This window comes from Rattus rattus, chromosome 15 (genome assembly GCF_011064425.1).
Source record: "Rattus rattus isolate New Zealand chromosome 15, Rrattus_CSIRO_v1, whole genome shotgun sequence".
Classification (NCBI taxonomy): Eukaryota; Metazoa; Chordata; class Mammalia; order Rodentia; family Muridae; genus Rattus; species Rattus rattus.
The window spans coordinates 64,800,404-64,815,261 of record NC_046168.1 but is presented as its reverse complement, the minus strand read 5'-3'; the positions used below and the strand labels follow the sequence as shown (position 1 = coordinate 64,815,261).

The following is a 14,858-nucleotide window of genomic DNA, read 5'->3' as shown; positions in this document are numbered from 1 at the left end:
TAGCCATTACATTTCAGGGCTGGCTACTAACTTGTTTATTAGTTGATACAATCAGTAAATTAACAGTATTCTAACGAACTAAAGAAGCCAGTGTGAGCTTTGGGAGGGACTTGAGGAACACAAGTTCTGTCCGTCTGTCTGTCTGTCCATCCATCCATCCATCCATCCATCCATCCATTTGTCCATCCATCCATCTGTACCTTCTCTCTGAAACTCTCCTAAGTGATGATAATTTGTTTCAAATTTGCTTCTCCTTGGTTGGGGATTTAGCTCAGTGGTAGAGCGCTTGCCTAGGAAGCGCAAGGCCCTGGGTTCGATCCCCAGCTCTGGAAAAAAAAAAAGAACCAAAAAAAATTTGCTTCTCCTTGTTTAGACGCATCCAACATTAGCACCAAAACAAAGCGGCTAAGCGTGAGTAGTTTATTCATTCTCTCCGTGTTATCTGTGAGTCCTCTAGGGAAAGTAACAAATAACTATTTGCTAGTTCGTGCAGATGGAATGATTTAAGAAAGACAAGCAGGCTGAGAAGCATACAGGAGCCACTGGATGTAAACAAGGATGACAGGCAGCGGGAGTTGAGGGCTCCAATTCCCTCTAATCCGGCGGCGGCTTCCACTTTGTTAACTTTACCAACCTGGCTATTTTGGAAAATGAAGTCTGAGTTGCAGGGGTCTCATTTCCAAGAGACCCTAACAACCCGGGCTTAAACTATTAGTGTGAAAAACTCCGAGGTCTATGCAGCTGCCAGTCAGTATTGAACCTGGAGGGTCTGCATCAAACAGAGCAATATAAAAGGCAAAATAAAGCAACACCATTTTCTGAGACCAGTGAGCCCCAGCACTTGCTCCCAAGGGGGGTCTGCCTGGGTTCACTTCAGAGGGGCGTTGCTGTCTGCCTAGGAGAATTTGGGTGATTTAATCACTATCAAATCATCTTTGCATCTGAAAAGTGACCAAATTTCCCAGAGCCAGGTTGAGGACCGGACGACAAAATGCAAACTCAAGTCTGTATCATGAAGGCCTCCAAGCCTGTTAGCTAGAATTATTCAGGCACCAGACAGTGCTTAAGGAAGTTCCTGTTCCCAACGAGCTATCTTCCTCCCTCCACAAAGGATCTGGACACTTCCTAGATGAAGGTGGTCCTTTGGCTGGGCTGTATCAACACCTCCACAGGAAATGTGCGCAGCTTTTCAACAATCCCAGGCCCGCCCGGAATCCCGGAGCCACACCCAAACGCGCCTGCCTAGGGCAGACACCATCTTGCTCCTTTATCTTGACAAATCGCAGTCACCACGCAACTTCTCCAAAGTTTAATTTTGTACTCGAACTTGGGACTCTTCTCAGGTGACGTCTACCATTTTGGACTTCGTCTTTTCACTTCCTTGGAACGAACCACAGTTTAGAATTCGAAAGGTTTTTCCCTTCCCCATTCCTTTCTGAGGTTGCTTACATTCGTCCCTACTTGGAGAAGATTAATAAAGTCGGGGAGCCTGGCCCCACCCTACCCCACCCCCAACTTTCTTCCCAGTAAGATTTTCTTGGCCACTCCCGACAGGCGCCACTGTCCCAGCGATGAACAGGACCTCTTAAGAGTTGATCCTTCCCTCCCACCTTCGTTTTTTAAGAACGCAATTTGGGGGTTGAGCAGGACTCGTTCTCCTTGCGCCCTCCGCCGTGGGTCGGCGCCGCGCCGGCTTGCCCCGGCAAGTTGCGCTCGGGGGCGTCTCGAGACCTGCTTTACTTCTCTTCGCTCCCGCGCCGCGGCCGTTCGAAGGGGCGGGGACCCGGGCGAGGTGTCGTCATATGACGTCATATTACCAGGGAAGTCCCCATAAAACCCGAGAGCCGGCTTGGGGAGCCCGATCTGAGAAGATTCCAGGGTTGCTGCTGCTTTACCGAAGCTCCGTGCGTCTGGCTCGCGGCACTCGCGGACCATCTCGCGCAGCCCAAGCTCTGGGGGAGCCCCAGAGTCCAGATTGGGGATCTCAGTCCCCTGTACGCAGCGGAGATCGCCGCGGCGTTTCTGAGATGCCCGGGAGAAAGGCGCGTCGGAACGCGCCATTGAACCCAACGCGGGCAGGTATCTAGCAGTTCGGCCCGCGGACACCCAGGCAGGATGGGGTTGAGGTCATACTCGGGACCGTTCAGCCCTTCGGGGCTCGGGCTGGAATGCACGCGCCTGTATGTTCGGGCCAAATCGGCTCCCCGGCTCGTGCCTTCGACTGGTCTAGAAAGTTCTTCAGGGGCTTCTACCGAGACTGCGGGCCTCTGGGAGAGTCCAGCCCAGCGTCTCATTGAGATGCCGGTGCATTTTAGGCCGGCATTCCCTGTTTCTTGGCTCTTTGCTTGCTCTACCAGGTACCAGGGGGAGAGAAAAATACATGTGCATGCGGTGGCCTGGAAGATGGTTTTAGCGGCAAGTGTGGGTAGGAGAGGCCTCCGGGCCTAGCACTTCCCTGACAGGCCCTCTTCCTCCCCACACCATCTTTAAGAGCCCCACCCCCACCCCTTTTTATCTCTGTCCCCACACCACCTCCAGCACCAGGAAACGTAGTGATCAAACTTCGAACTCTCCCAGAGCTCACACCCTGAACCCATGAAGGCGTGGGATTGAGACTCTGGTACTGAGAAAATTTAACTGTCCGGTTGGGAGATCTAGGAGAATAGAATTTGGTCCTGGAGTCTTTCACCCACCAACTCTGATATAATCACATGCAACTCTCTGTAACTGTTGAGGGTCGCCCCCCCCCCTTTTTTTATAAGTCTTAATCAAAATTGGCAGCATCTGCTAAGGAATCGTAAGACGCTTGTCCGGAAGTAACTTTGGGGGGCATACTCGGTTATTGTTTTATAAGGCCATCGGGCAATGCCGAAGTGGTACATTGCCAGTATGAGGGTGGTGGTGTCTAAGTGTTCAGACCATGTTTCTGGAAGGTCCAACATGAGCATGGCATTGTCTAGACAGATTTAAAGTGCAGCAGAGTGTCTCGATGTCAAGTAAATAGTGAGTGTGTAGTTTCGATAAAAATACGTTGCCGGGCGTACCTGTATATAACTCCAGCTCTCAGGACGTTGGAGAATTAGCCCGGACTGTATAGTTTAAGGCCGGTCTCTGTCACATAGTGAGACGGCTCAAAAAAATCAGTTCTCCCAAATCGAGATAGTTAGGACTGGGGTGGAGCGCAAGGGTAGAGCAATTGTCCTGAATGTTTGTGACCCTGGAATCTTAGAGCTGCTTTTTGCCTCTTCCTCCTTTTGAGAAAGTACTAATTGCTCCTAGATATCAGGATTTCTCAATTTGTGTGCTACATTTAATATGCTGCACCTTAAAGAGTGTTTTGTGAATATTCCTGAAAATATTTCACTCTGGTACTCATTAAAACATGGCACATTGCGTTAACTCCAGCTATTAGAATGTCTAATTTCTAAAAAGTAAGACATGAATTTTTTTTAACTTTTCTGCTTTTCTATTGAGGTGATAAATTTGTAGACTTGTAGGAAAACACTGTCTTGGTTTTGAATCATTTTAAGAACTGTGGACTATTATAGTAAATTTTGTGAGTTTTTTTTTTTTTAATGAGAAAATAAGTTTTTAGAGGAGGACATAATTGGGCAATGACACATTGTCATTGGAAAAGCAAATCTACTTTTAAACGATATATTTTAAGAAATTGACTTTTGTTCCCTGGTCAATCTTGAGTGATAAAAGGGAGACCTCATTGGGTTGGTTAAAGTGATTTGTCTCTATTCATAACTTTTATTGAGTCACCAGGGTTGGTGTGTGGGTGCACCCAAGTAGCATCCAAGGACGTGCTAATTTATTTACCAGTCACCGGTAGGATTGCTTTCATTGTTAATTTTTAGGTGTTTTTTTTCAGAGTTACCGCCTGAATTCGCAGCTCAGCTCAGGAAGATTGGAGATAAAGTGTACTGCACGTGGAGTGCACCGGACATAACTGCGGTTCTGGCGCAGATGCCTGGCAAGAAGTCGCGAAAGAGCACGATGAGAAGAAGCCCAAGCCCAACCCGGGTGCCAGCAGGTAAGGGTCTGGGCGCTGCTTAGTCCGTTGGAGCTCGTGCTGCCCTGGCGCGTGCCTTTTAGAACACTGTAAGAAAGTTCTAGAAGCCGAGCTTGCATGTTAGCCAGGCTTCTTTTCTCTGTGAGTTGCCCATCTCCACGGGGGTGGGGGTGGGGCTGGCGGCTACCCCTAGAGAATCACTGGTAGCCAGGGGACCGCTGTCCCAGACTGGGCACCGCTGCTGGGAGCTCAGCTCAGGGGACTTGTCACTGTGAATTCCTCCACTCCCAGGACTAACAAGCAGTTCTCCCGCTTAGGGCCGTTTTAGGACAGACACCCCGCTGGGTTACCTGAATTCTGGAACCCAGGAGGCCTTCCTCCGTAGTTAGCATTTTAACTGTCCGTTGGAAAGGTTGGGGGGGAGGGATGGGCTATAACTGGTGAGAAGGAGTTCTGTTTTGCATCCTGCACTTTTTGTGACTCTCTCTCATCAAAGATCTGCAGCCAGTTGCTTTAGGAGTTGGAAATCTGGAGGTCAGACTTGCCGTTTTATCAGACATTTGCAGCAGCCTCTTTTGGTCTTTCATTCCTTAGCCACGTGGGCATGCTGAGAATATGTTACAGAGCTAGTGGGACCGCGGCTTAGTTGGCCCCAGGTCAGCTCTCTCAGGTGCTTGCTTGAATGGGAGAATCCTGTCTACCTTTTGGGATGTGGAGGAGTTTTACTCATGGCTGCGGCAGTGTTAGCAGTGTTTGTTTGTTTTAATGTGGGGGGAGAGGGAGTTTGGTTTTGTTTGTTTTTTTTGTTTTTTATTTTTGACAGGGTCTCATTAAGTACGAGCTGTCCTTGTTTACGTAGTTGAAGGTGACCTTGAGTTTTTGGTCCTCCTGTCTCTACCCCTGGATTACAGTTTATGTGCCACCAAATTCCCCCTTTAGGCAAGCGCTGTCAACTACTCACATTTCAGCCATCAACATCATTCTTTTGCTTTTCGAGACAGGGTGTTTTGGAATAGCCTTGGCTGTCCTGGAACCGGTTCTGTAGGCTGGCCTTGAACTCAGAGATCTCCCTGCCTCTGCCTCCCAAGTGCTGGGATCAGAGGAATGCACATAATTTTTCTTACTAACACCCAGCTATAATTACTAAAGTTCAAAGAAAAAAATGGAAATAATTATCAATATGCAAATCAAAACTTTCTCCTTTACTCTTCCTAAAGACTGAATGGATTGATAACAGTCTGGGCTTGTATCAATAAGCCGGCCTACCTTCAAATGTAAATTGGAAAGTTATTTGAGAAAGCCAGGCTGCAGTTTGAGTGCACACTAGGAAGCAGAGGCAGGATTAGGAGTTCGAGGCCGTCAGGTTTGTTAAGCCAGGAGACTTCAAATCAACAAAATGAGCTCGTTTAAAAGTGTAACTCCAACTTTACAATGAGATTTTATGATTCTTATGGGGAAAGAAAAAGCGTTTCTGAAGAATATGTTTATTTGCCTGCTGTGAGGGAGGCTTGGAGCTGGGAGATGCTGCCACTGGAAGAGCGAGTCTACTTGACAATATCACAAGAGATCGGAATTTGACTTTTGTTTCCTACCCAACCATAAAAGAGAAAGGGATGACATCATGGGAGACGGCTAAGGGTTGACTAATGGCACAGCTGGTAAATTTTTCATACATGCAATTTCTATATTTGGAAGAGAACTGACCTCATCCAGGGTGCTTTTGAAAAAAAAACAAAGCGAATGCCTATATCCTTACCTGACCCATGGAAAAGCCAGGTGCACTGAAGTCAGAGAAGTGTCTGGGAAGTGCCTTTCACTTGAGCTGTGTGCTAACTCTTACTGGTCTACAGTTGGGGCTGTTGTCCAACTTAATGGTTTCGTCTAACTCTTTTTCAGACCTGAAGGACGAGTGTGATCAACTCCGGAGAATTGGAGACAAAGTGAATTTACGGCAGAAACTTCTGAATTTTATTTCCAAGCTCTTCAATTTAATAACCTGAGTCCTTCATAAACTTTTGCAAGAAGGGACCTCCCAGGAAGGAAGTCCCCCCAGTTGGCCCAAATGTCTGGTATTGAATGGACTGTGATGAGAGGGAAACACTGGCTTGCTTTTGGTTCCCTGAGCAGGGAGGGGTGATGAAGGAGACGGAAATGAGTTTCTTGGGAAAGTTTTTGGTAATCATTCTTTGAGATGTGATAACGTGAAACCATGCTTATTTTTATTTTTAAAAACAAGAAGAGAGGAGTTGTGGAGGTAGGGAAGTAACTAGTAATAATCTGTCTTTTCAGGGTTGTTCTGGTGTTTTTGCCAAAGGTTGTCGTCAAGAATAATAGGAGGGGGCATGATGAGTGGTTACATTGTATCTGGACAGTCATACAGGATTGCTTTTTGACAACTCCAGGACAATGTACTGTTTAGCTCCATCCTCATAATCTTCTAAGAGGAAACATTTCATTTTTTTTATAACACTGAATATTATAGTGAAAATTGATTTTATAGGTCACTACAAGTTTAATTGTATTGTGTCTGTTTAGATGACTTTTAAGTGTGTTACTGTAACCATTAACTGGAGAGTATGGGGAGACTAAGTAACTGGGGAAATTAGAACTATAGCAAAGTCCATAGGTACCAGTCTTACAGCTTGAATAGTATGTGATAAAGTGAGAGTTTGGATTTTATATAACCTGAGACAATGGAGAAACAAACTTTTAGAAGTTGATGTAATTAAAACTTAGTAATTCATAGGAAGTTTTTAAAATTTTGTAACCTGCCACAGTTATTTCTTAGGTGTTTTTTTGTTTGTTTGTTTGTTTTTTTTTTTTTTCCTTGTTTCTGTTTTTGGAGACAGGGTTTCTCTGAGTAGCCCTGGCTATCCTGGAACTCCCTCTGTGGACCAGGCTGGCCTCAGAAATCCACCTTTCTTTACCTCCCAGGTGCTGGGATTAAAGGCAGGCACCAGCATCCCTGGGTGCAGAGTTTCATTTTAAATTTGGCCTATAAATGGGAAACTCAGACTGCCCAGTAGCAAATCAGTCCTGGTCAGCAGAGGCAAGAGACTTGAGTAGACTTTCCCAAAAGGCAGGTGACCAGCAGATAGATGATTCAGAGACGTGGAAATGAAAACCATCACCAGATGATTGTCTGGGTTTGCCTGTTACTGGAAGGGAAAGATAGCAAGCAGAGTAAGGACTTTTTGTATATTTTTGCTAGTAGCGTAAGGTAGGACCGTTATTTTGTTAAAAAACAGCATTGAGGCTACTTTAATTGCTAATAAATGAACCACCTTAAACCCAGCTGTCCCACCACTGAGAAAGCACGCAAAGGTGCTAATCCGTCTGCTGATTATACTTCTGTATTCTTTTTTATCTGTATCACACAAGACAAGGAAACAACCAATCAAGGGCTGAAAGGATTTTTAAACGTGGGAACAGAAACAGAAATGAGTCTTAAAAGGCAGGAAATGATATTTGTCAAAACATGGATGTTACATATCCCAGATGCTTCACTTGTCACTTAAAATTTTGACAGAAGTCAAAGTGAACTGATAAGATGATGAGGGAGGAGGAGTGAGATGTGAGAAAAGGGCCAATCAATTTTAGACTGAAAACTGGAAGGGTGTTCTGTTATTTTACCCTAGAGGTGACTACAGTTGATGTATACTTGACTATAACTGAAAAGGTATTGCCTGTTCTGGCCACAAGGACTTGATGCCTACCGGAAGTTGATGGGGTATGCTAATAACTGGGGGAATCTTTCCCCAGGGTATCCATGTGTTGAAACTAAGCCCATAAGCACGTTTAATTTGTCAGTTGACTAAAACCAAAAATTGTCCAAAACATTGAGAAAGTCCCTCACGATTGAGTTTTATCAGGAATGATATTTATTTTACCTATTTATAATTTAAATATTTTGTTTACTTTCTGCATGTGTATCAGTTTTATTTTTGTTTTGAGACAAGGGTCTCGTGACCATGGGAAGGGTGTCTGTCATGTGGTTAGTCACTTTGGATGAAGTTACCTCAGTAGTTAGTGGGCCTCAGCATTAAGGTTGTTTACTCTGAAGTTTTTTTTGTTGTTGTTTTTTTTTACCTGAAGGTAGACATCTTGCCCAATGGGTATTTATGGTCTGTGACTGTATTTATATGTATGCTTCTGAAAACTGATACTGTAGCCTCAACTATTAAATAAAAGTTGATACTGAAGCAACTGTTGAAAAATGCCACCGGTCTTCCTGTGTGTTTATGTAAATTAGGAAGTTTATTAATCTATTTTAACACACTTATATCACCAGACATCCAGTGTGTGTGTGTGTATGTGTGTGTGTGTGTGTGTGTATGTGTGTGTGTGTGTGTGTGTTTGGGAAGGTGTATATCAGTCAATGGCTACTTTTTTAAAAATACTATGAGTGTGAATGTTCGCATGCTATGGTGTTTGTGCTGAGGCCAGAATGCAACTTTTTTTTTTTTTTAAGATTTATTTATTTATTATATATAAGTACACTGTAGCTCTCTTCAGACACATTAGAAGAATGCCTTGGATCTCATTACAGATGGTTGTGAGCCACCATGTGGTTGCTGGGAATTGAACTCAGGACCTCTGGAAGAGCAGTCAGTGCTCTTAACCACTGAGCCATCTCTCCAGCTTTTAAATATACATTTACCTATTCGTGTGTGTGTGATCCTTCATATGTAGAGGTCAAAGGATAAGGAGTATATAGGAATGCCCTCTCTCTCCACTTTGTGGATCCCAGGGATAGAGCTCAGTGTCTTGACTGGAGATGCTGTTATCTGCTGAGCCAGATTGTTGGTCCACAGAGGATACATTTCAGTTACTCTTTCCATCAAGGGGTGTGTGACTAGCACTTACGCACTGAGCCAGCTCCTTCTTTAGAGACAGACTCTCAGTGAACTAGCTGGCTAAGGAGCCTCGGGCACCCACCTCAAGCCCTGGACTACAGGGTCGTGCTGGTGTGCTCAGCTTTTTTTTTTTTTTTTCCTCCGGGAGCTGGGGGACCGAACCCAGGGCCTTGCGCTTCCTAGGCAAGCGCTCTACCACTGAGCTAAATCCCCAACCCTTGTGCTCAGCTTTTACACAGGTGTGAAGGACGTGAACTTCAGTCCTCCTGTTTGCTAAGTGTGCAGTTCGACAACTGAGCCATCTTCCCAGGTCTAGGTCTTGAGAACTCTGCACCTCACTAGAACACTCTGAGAGCCAAGTGTAGTAGAAGAAAACAAAACAAAACACAAAACCATACCCCAAAAGGAAAATAAACATCAATCTGTCATCAAAAGCACACACAGACTGGAGTCCAGTCATATGTTGCATATGAATCCCATGCTGGAGTGCTTGATAAACACAGTGTGTCACTCTATTGGAGAACATTGATTTTTTTTTTCCCTCTTGCAGCATCTATATGTGACAGTTCAGTTGTTAACCTTTACCCTACTGGCTAGGTTTAAGAGGACAAGAGAAGGCACAAGTCTCAGAGACCCACTCATTTGCACACCCAGGAGTCCCATAAAAATACTAAACTTAAACTGGAAGCCATACTGTATGCGCAGAGGATCTGGTGTGGGTGCCGTGCACACCGCTTCAGCCCCTGGGTTTCTATGAGCTTTAAAGAGCCTTGTTTCCTTGGTGCCCTACACACACACACACACACACACACACACACACACACACACACACACACACAGCTTTTACAATCTTTTCTGTCTCTTCTGTGGGGTAGGTGGGGATGGCTGGGGGTGTTTGTCTGACTCTGAAAGGAGAGATTTGATGGAAACATCTCTTTAGGTCTGAGTGTTCCAAAGTCTCTCTCTGTATAATGTCTGGCTGTCGATTCCATATTTATTCCCATTTGCTGTAGGAAGGAGCCTCTCTGATGATGGCTAAGCAAGGTACCCATCTATGAGTAGCAGAATGTCATTAGGAGTCACGTTATCACTAGATTTTTTCTTTCTTTTTTTAGATCACTATTGTTTGGTTCTGCCCTAGGTCCCTGTGCTTTCTAACCTCAGGTTCTCGGCCACCCAAGGAGTGTCCGATATGGACTCCATCTTCCAGAACCTTTGGGCCACCACTGCCCTAGCAAATCTTGCAGGCAGGACACCATTGTAGATAAAGGGTTCATGGCCGATGTGGTATTTATGTTTCTCTTTTGAGAACAGGGAACAACCCTTTGAACTAAGCACTGGACAGGCAGAGGCAGGCTAATCTCTTGAGTTCGAGGCTAATCTAGTCTAGGCAAAGAGTTCAAGGGCTGCCTAGGGAGATCCTGTCTCTAAAAACAAACGAACAACAAAAATGATAAGAATAGAGCCCTCCGAGTGATTTCAAGATCCCAGGAGCATAACGGCCTAAGGAGAGAAGTGTTGCCCTCGCTCGTCCCTGCCCCTCGACTTCCCACGCAGCTGAACAGCTGTGTGGTTCCGGTTGTGCTGACCTCATGCCTACAGAGCTGGTACTCCACTGATTGCTTCATCCTAAGCCAGTCATGTGCAGAAGTGGGCATAACCGTGGTGGCCTTCCTCTTTGAATGTGAGAACTAGGAAACAGACTCTCAGACTAGAAGCCTTATCTTTAACTTAACCTTTACCCTCAAAGGGGAGAGAGTGTAAATCATTTCCCTTAAATGGAACGGGGTGGGGGTGTGGGGAGAACTGCTGGGGGAGGCCCTGAGGCAGCAGCCCCCTGAAGGTTGGGACTGCTTTGCCTGAGGGTCTCCTCATAGTAGTTGGTATATAGAGCACTGCAAGAGAAGCTCCGGGCTTCAGAGCTTTTTGGGGCAAGAATTGTTTGTCAAAAGGAACAAGCCAAGGCTTTGGTTCAGAGCTCACAAACTTGACGTGCGTGGATTTTTGTTTGTGTGTGTATGTGTGTGAGTGTGGAGGTCAGACGAGGTCTCACCATCTGGCCTTTTCCATTTGGGATCAGGTCTCTCACTGAGCCTGGAGCCAGTGAATCCTAGCTATCCTCCTGTTTGCCTTCCTCATTTGGGCTTTTTCCTTAGGTGCTGGCTTCCCCACTCAGGTCCTCAAGCTTGTGCAGCAAGCACTCTCCCTGGGAGCCATCATCTCTCCCTTCGTTTCTTTGATAGTTTTGAGACAGAGTCTTACTATGTTGCCAAATTTGACTAGAACTTCAGATCTTCTTGCCTCAGCTTTCTCAGTGTTGGGGTTGCAAGAACAAGACATACGCCATGCCCTTTGAAGTCTACTTTCTTTCTTTTTTTATTGGACTTTTTTCATTTACATTTCAAATGTTATCTCCTTTCCCAGTTTCCCATCCATAAACCCTCTATCCCCTCCCCCTTCCCCCTTCTTCTGTGAGGGTGTTTCCCCACCCAACCACCCCCCTTCCCACTTCCCCACCATGACATTCCCCTACACTGGGGGGGGGGGTGTCCAGCTTTGGCAGGACCAGGGGCTTCTCCCATTGGTGCCCAACAAAGCCATCCTTTGCTACATACACAGCTGGAGCCATGGGTCTGTCCATGTGTACTCTTTGGATGGTGGTTTAGTCCCTGAGCTCTGGTTGGTTGGTATTATTGTTTGTATGGGGTTGCACACCCTGAAATCTACTTTCTAATGCGTCAAACACTCCTGAAAAGCCAGATATGGTGGCTCATGCCTATTATCTAGCATCTAGGAGGCTAAGGTGTGTCTGAAGGGGCTCTTGCCAGTCAGAGCATGACTAACATGGTGCTAGTAAGCCTTGCCCTCCCCTCTTCCCTTTCCCTTGTAAACCATACATTACTTTCCTAAAGCTAGCTACTAAGGTCTTCCCTTATTTGGACACTTTCTAATACCAGACTCATTGCTAAGACTGATCACCAAGGTCTAGCTATAAAAGTGTGGAAGTCTAACAATCAAAAGCCCCCTTTTAGCTGCTCTAATTAACATGGTCAATCAAAATTAATCAGCACAGGGTTCCCCTCTTACCCTTTATAAACTGCCATTTGCCTGTGGGTCACATCTGTCTCCTCTGTATCCAGAGGCAGTCCTTTGTCCCCTGCCTGGACAAACATCGATGCTCCCCACTTTGTTCCTGCTTCCTTCTGTCTTTCAGCCTCTGTCTCCTGTATTTGTCTCTACTCTCTGCCCTTCATCCCTCTGGGGAAAATCAGTCTTTGCCCTAAGGACTTGGTCTTGGTGTGTCCTGTGCTAACTCGGGAACTTTCAATGTCAAGATTAAGTAAGGCCAGCCTAGACCACGAAGGTAAGACTCTGGTCAAGAAAGAATGAAAAGTCTTAAGGTTTCTACGTAATTGGATTTGCCGAATGAAACAAAAAGAGCATTTTTAGCTGTTTTCATGTTTGTTGTTTAACTTTCTTGTCTGTGTGTGTGTGTGTGTGTGTGCAGGGGTTGTACATGCTGCCGTAGCATGCCTGGTGTGCCTGTGGAGGTCAGAGGACACCTTGCCGAGTTGCTGCTCTCCTCCTATCATGAGGATCCTTGAGTTGCTCTGGGTGGGACTCAAACTGAGCAACCATCCCCTTCACCAGCTGAGCGGTCTCACTGCTTCTCTCAGGTTGGTTGCTGCTTTGAGGCAAGACCTCACGGGGCAACACTTGCTGCTGTTGCTTGCTTAGAGAAGGCTAGCTCCAACTTGCACTGATACTCCTGACCTTGCTTCTCAGAGTGCTGGGATTACAAGTCGGGGTCTCTGGCTTTTTTTGGTTTGGGTTTTTTGTTTCTTTGTTTGTTTTGTTGTTGTTGGTTTTTGTTTTGTTTTGTTTTTTTAAGACAGGGTTTCTCTCTGTAGCTCTGGCTGTCCTAGAACTCTGTAGTCCAGGCTAGCTTCCAACTCAGAGATTTCAGTTTTTGCCTCTGCCTCCCAGTGGGAGAATTAAAGGCATGAGACAACACACCCAGCTCATGGTGCCCTGTCCTAGTTGACATTTTCTTTTGTTTTCTTGAGATAGAGTATTTTGTAGCCCAAACTGATCTCCAAACTTGTTACATATGTAGCCAAGGCTGGATTCTGTAGCCAAGACTGGTCTTGTTCTCTGGTTTCTCCTGACTTTGACTCTCAGATGCTAGGCTTACAGATGTGTGCTGCCAAAACGGGTTGTATTCATATTTAAAAAGCTACAGCTCTGAATATTTGAAAACATCGATCTTCTAGTTATCTACCCCACCGATCATTCATCTGTCCTACCTGTCATCGATTCACCTACCATTTACTACCTGTCTTCTATCCATATCATTGGATAAATTGTTTTTCGGATGAAAATCTTAGTTTGTTGTGGTATGGGTTTGAGACAGACCCCCCCACACCCCCTCCTGGCTTTTTCCAGACAGGGTTTCTCTGTGTAGCTTTGGTCGTCCTGGAACTCAAATCTACAGACCAGGGTGGTCTCACATTCATAGAGATCTGCTTGCTGGAATTAAAGGTATAGACCACCACCACTGTCTGACTTTTAGACTCCCTTGCAACAAACACAGCCCCTCCCCTGTGCCTGTACTGGAGCAAGAAAAATGGCGAAAAAAAAAAAACTCATTAAAATTTTCAAATCTTTGCCAAAGGAGCATCCATCCGGAGGATAGCTTAATATCTTAAAGCACTGGTAATTAAGCTGGGTGCGGTAACCCACACCTTCCGTTCAAGCTCTAACGAGGCGGAGGGAGGAGACCCTTCAGTTGGAGGTCCTACCCTCTCAAAAATATCCCCTACAAAAACCAACAAACCCACAAGGAAGTTAAGACAGTAGAACAGTACCAGGAACACGATGCTCGCTCGGTTCCTGGATCGCCTGTGTAGAGGCAGCCTTAGTGAGTCAGTTACTGGGAAAGGAAGGGGTTTCCAGCAGCAAGGCCAGGTTCTGGATCGGAAGGAGGACTCCTGCATGGGTGTGGCCCAAAGAGCGGCTGCTAATCTTTTCCCACAGCACGGAAAGGAACAGCTTGTGAAGAGAAGCATTTTGAAAGAAAGACCTCCATTACTGAACCATTATTCCTTGTTTAGAAACTTTGTTCCCCCAGCCGGCCCGTTTGGCAAGAGGGTTTGTCTAGGACCCACAAAGCCCTGGGTTCTGTCCTAGGAACCACGCAGATGGGATTAGTGGTGCATACATGTCACCCCAGTTCCCGAGGTATGAGGTATGGGCAGGAGGGTCAGAAGTAGAAGAGGTTGAGTTACCCAGCAAGTCTCATGCTCATTTCGGTCTAACCCCCCTCCCCCGCACCCCCAAGACAACAGGAAAAGAAAACATTAGCTCTAAATCCAAAGTGCTTGGCTGTGTCACCGTTTTTTCCTGAAAATGAAAATCTCCACATGCAGGCTCCACAGTACAGACAGAGCTACTTATATGCAGCTGAAAATAGACAGGGTCACCTGACAGGACACACCCTGCTGTGTAATCAGGAGCTTTATCGAGTAATAGGTCACAGTTAAAGAACAAAAACTTTGTCAGTGCAAAGCAGGTGTCCCTTTAAGGATTTAGAAAAATTGATTCGACACGCTGAGACGGCCACACTCGCCCACGACTTCTTTTTTTCTTTATGTCTATCCCCAAGTAGGTTATTTTTCAAAACAACAGAGAAGTGGGAGGACCGATAAGAGTTTCAGACTGGATTCAGGACTCCTGTGCTTGCTATGTTATTATCAGCATGCTCTGGGGTCCCCCTCCCAACACAGTTTCTCTCAGTTTTCTGTCATTAGAAACTAGACATTTCACAGGAGCCTGGTCTTGGGTTCCTTTTGCACAGTTGGACAGAACAGAACAACCAGATATGAAATGATGCTGTGACAGTCAGTGTTCTTTTTTCCCTAGGCTGGAGATAGGCTCTAATTATGGATTCTTGAACTCAAGATCCCCCAACCTCAGTACAAGAT

General features: G+C 45.7%; 1 protein-coding gene across 1 annotated transcript; it reads left to right on the top strand.

Moving 5' to 3' along the window:
• The first annotated feature begins 1,828 nt into the window (after positions 1-1,828).
• Pmaip1 (phorbol-12-myristate-13-acetate-induced protein 1) lies at positions 1,829-6,810 on the top strand. Its single transcript, XM_032886022.1, has 3 exons — positions 1,829-2,079; positions 3,878-4,039; positions 5,915-6,810. The coding sequence occupies exons 1-3, from the start codon at positions 2,028-2,030 to the stop codon at positions 6,016-6,018; spliced, it is 318 nt and encodes a 105-aa protein (XP_032741913.1). The 5' UTR covers positions 1,829-2,027; the 3' UTR covers positions 6,019-6,810.
• Positions 6,811-14,858: the final 8,048 nt, after the last annotated feature.

Excerpts from the sequence above, each read along its gene's own strand:
- Pmaip1 (XM_032886022.1), top strand. The coding sequence starts at position 2,028 with ATGCCCGGGAGAAAGGCGCGTCGGAACGCGCCATTGAACCCAACGCGG. Across the intron at positions 2,080-3,877 it reads ATTGAACCCAACGCGGGCAG|AGTTACCGCCTGAATTCGCA; the intron begins GTATCTAGCAGT and ends GTTTTTTTTCAG. Across the intron at positions 4,040-5,914 it reads CCCAACCCGGGTGCCAGCAG|ACCTGAAGGACGAGTGTGAT; the intron begins GTAAGGGTCTGG and ends ACTCTTTTTCAG.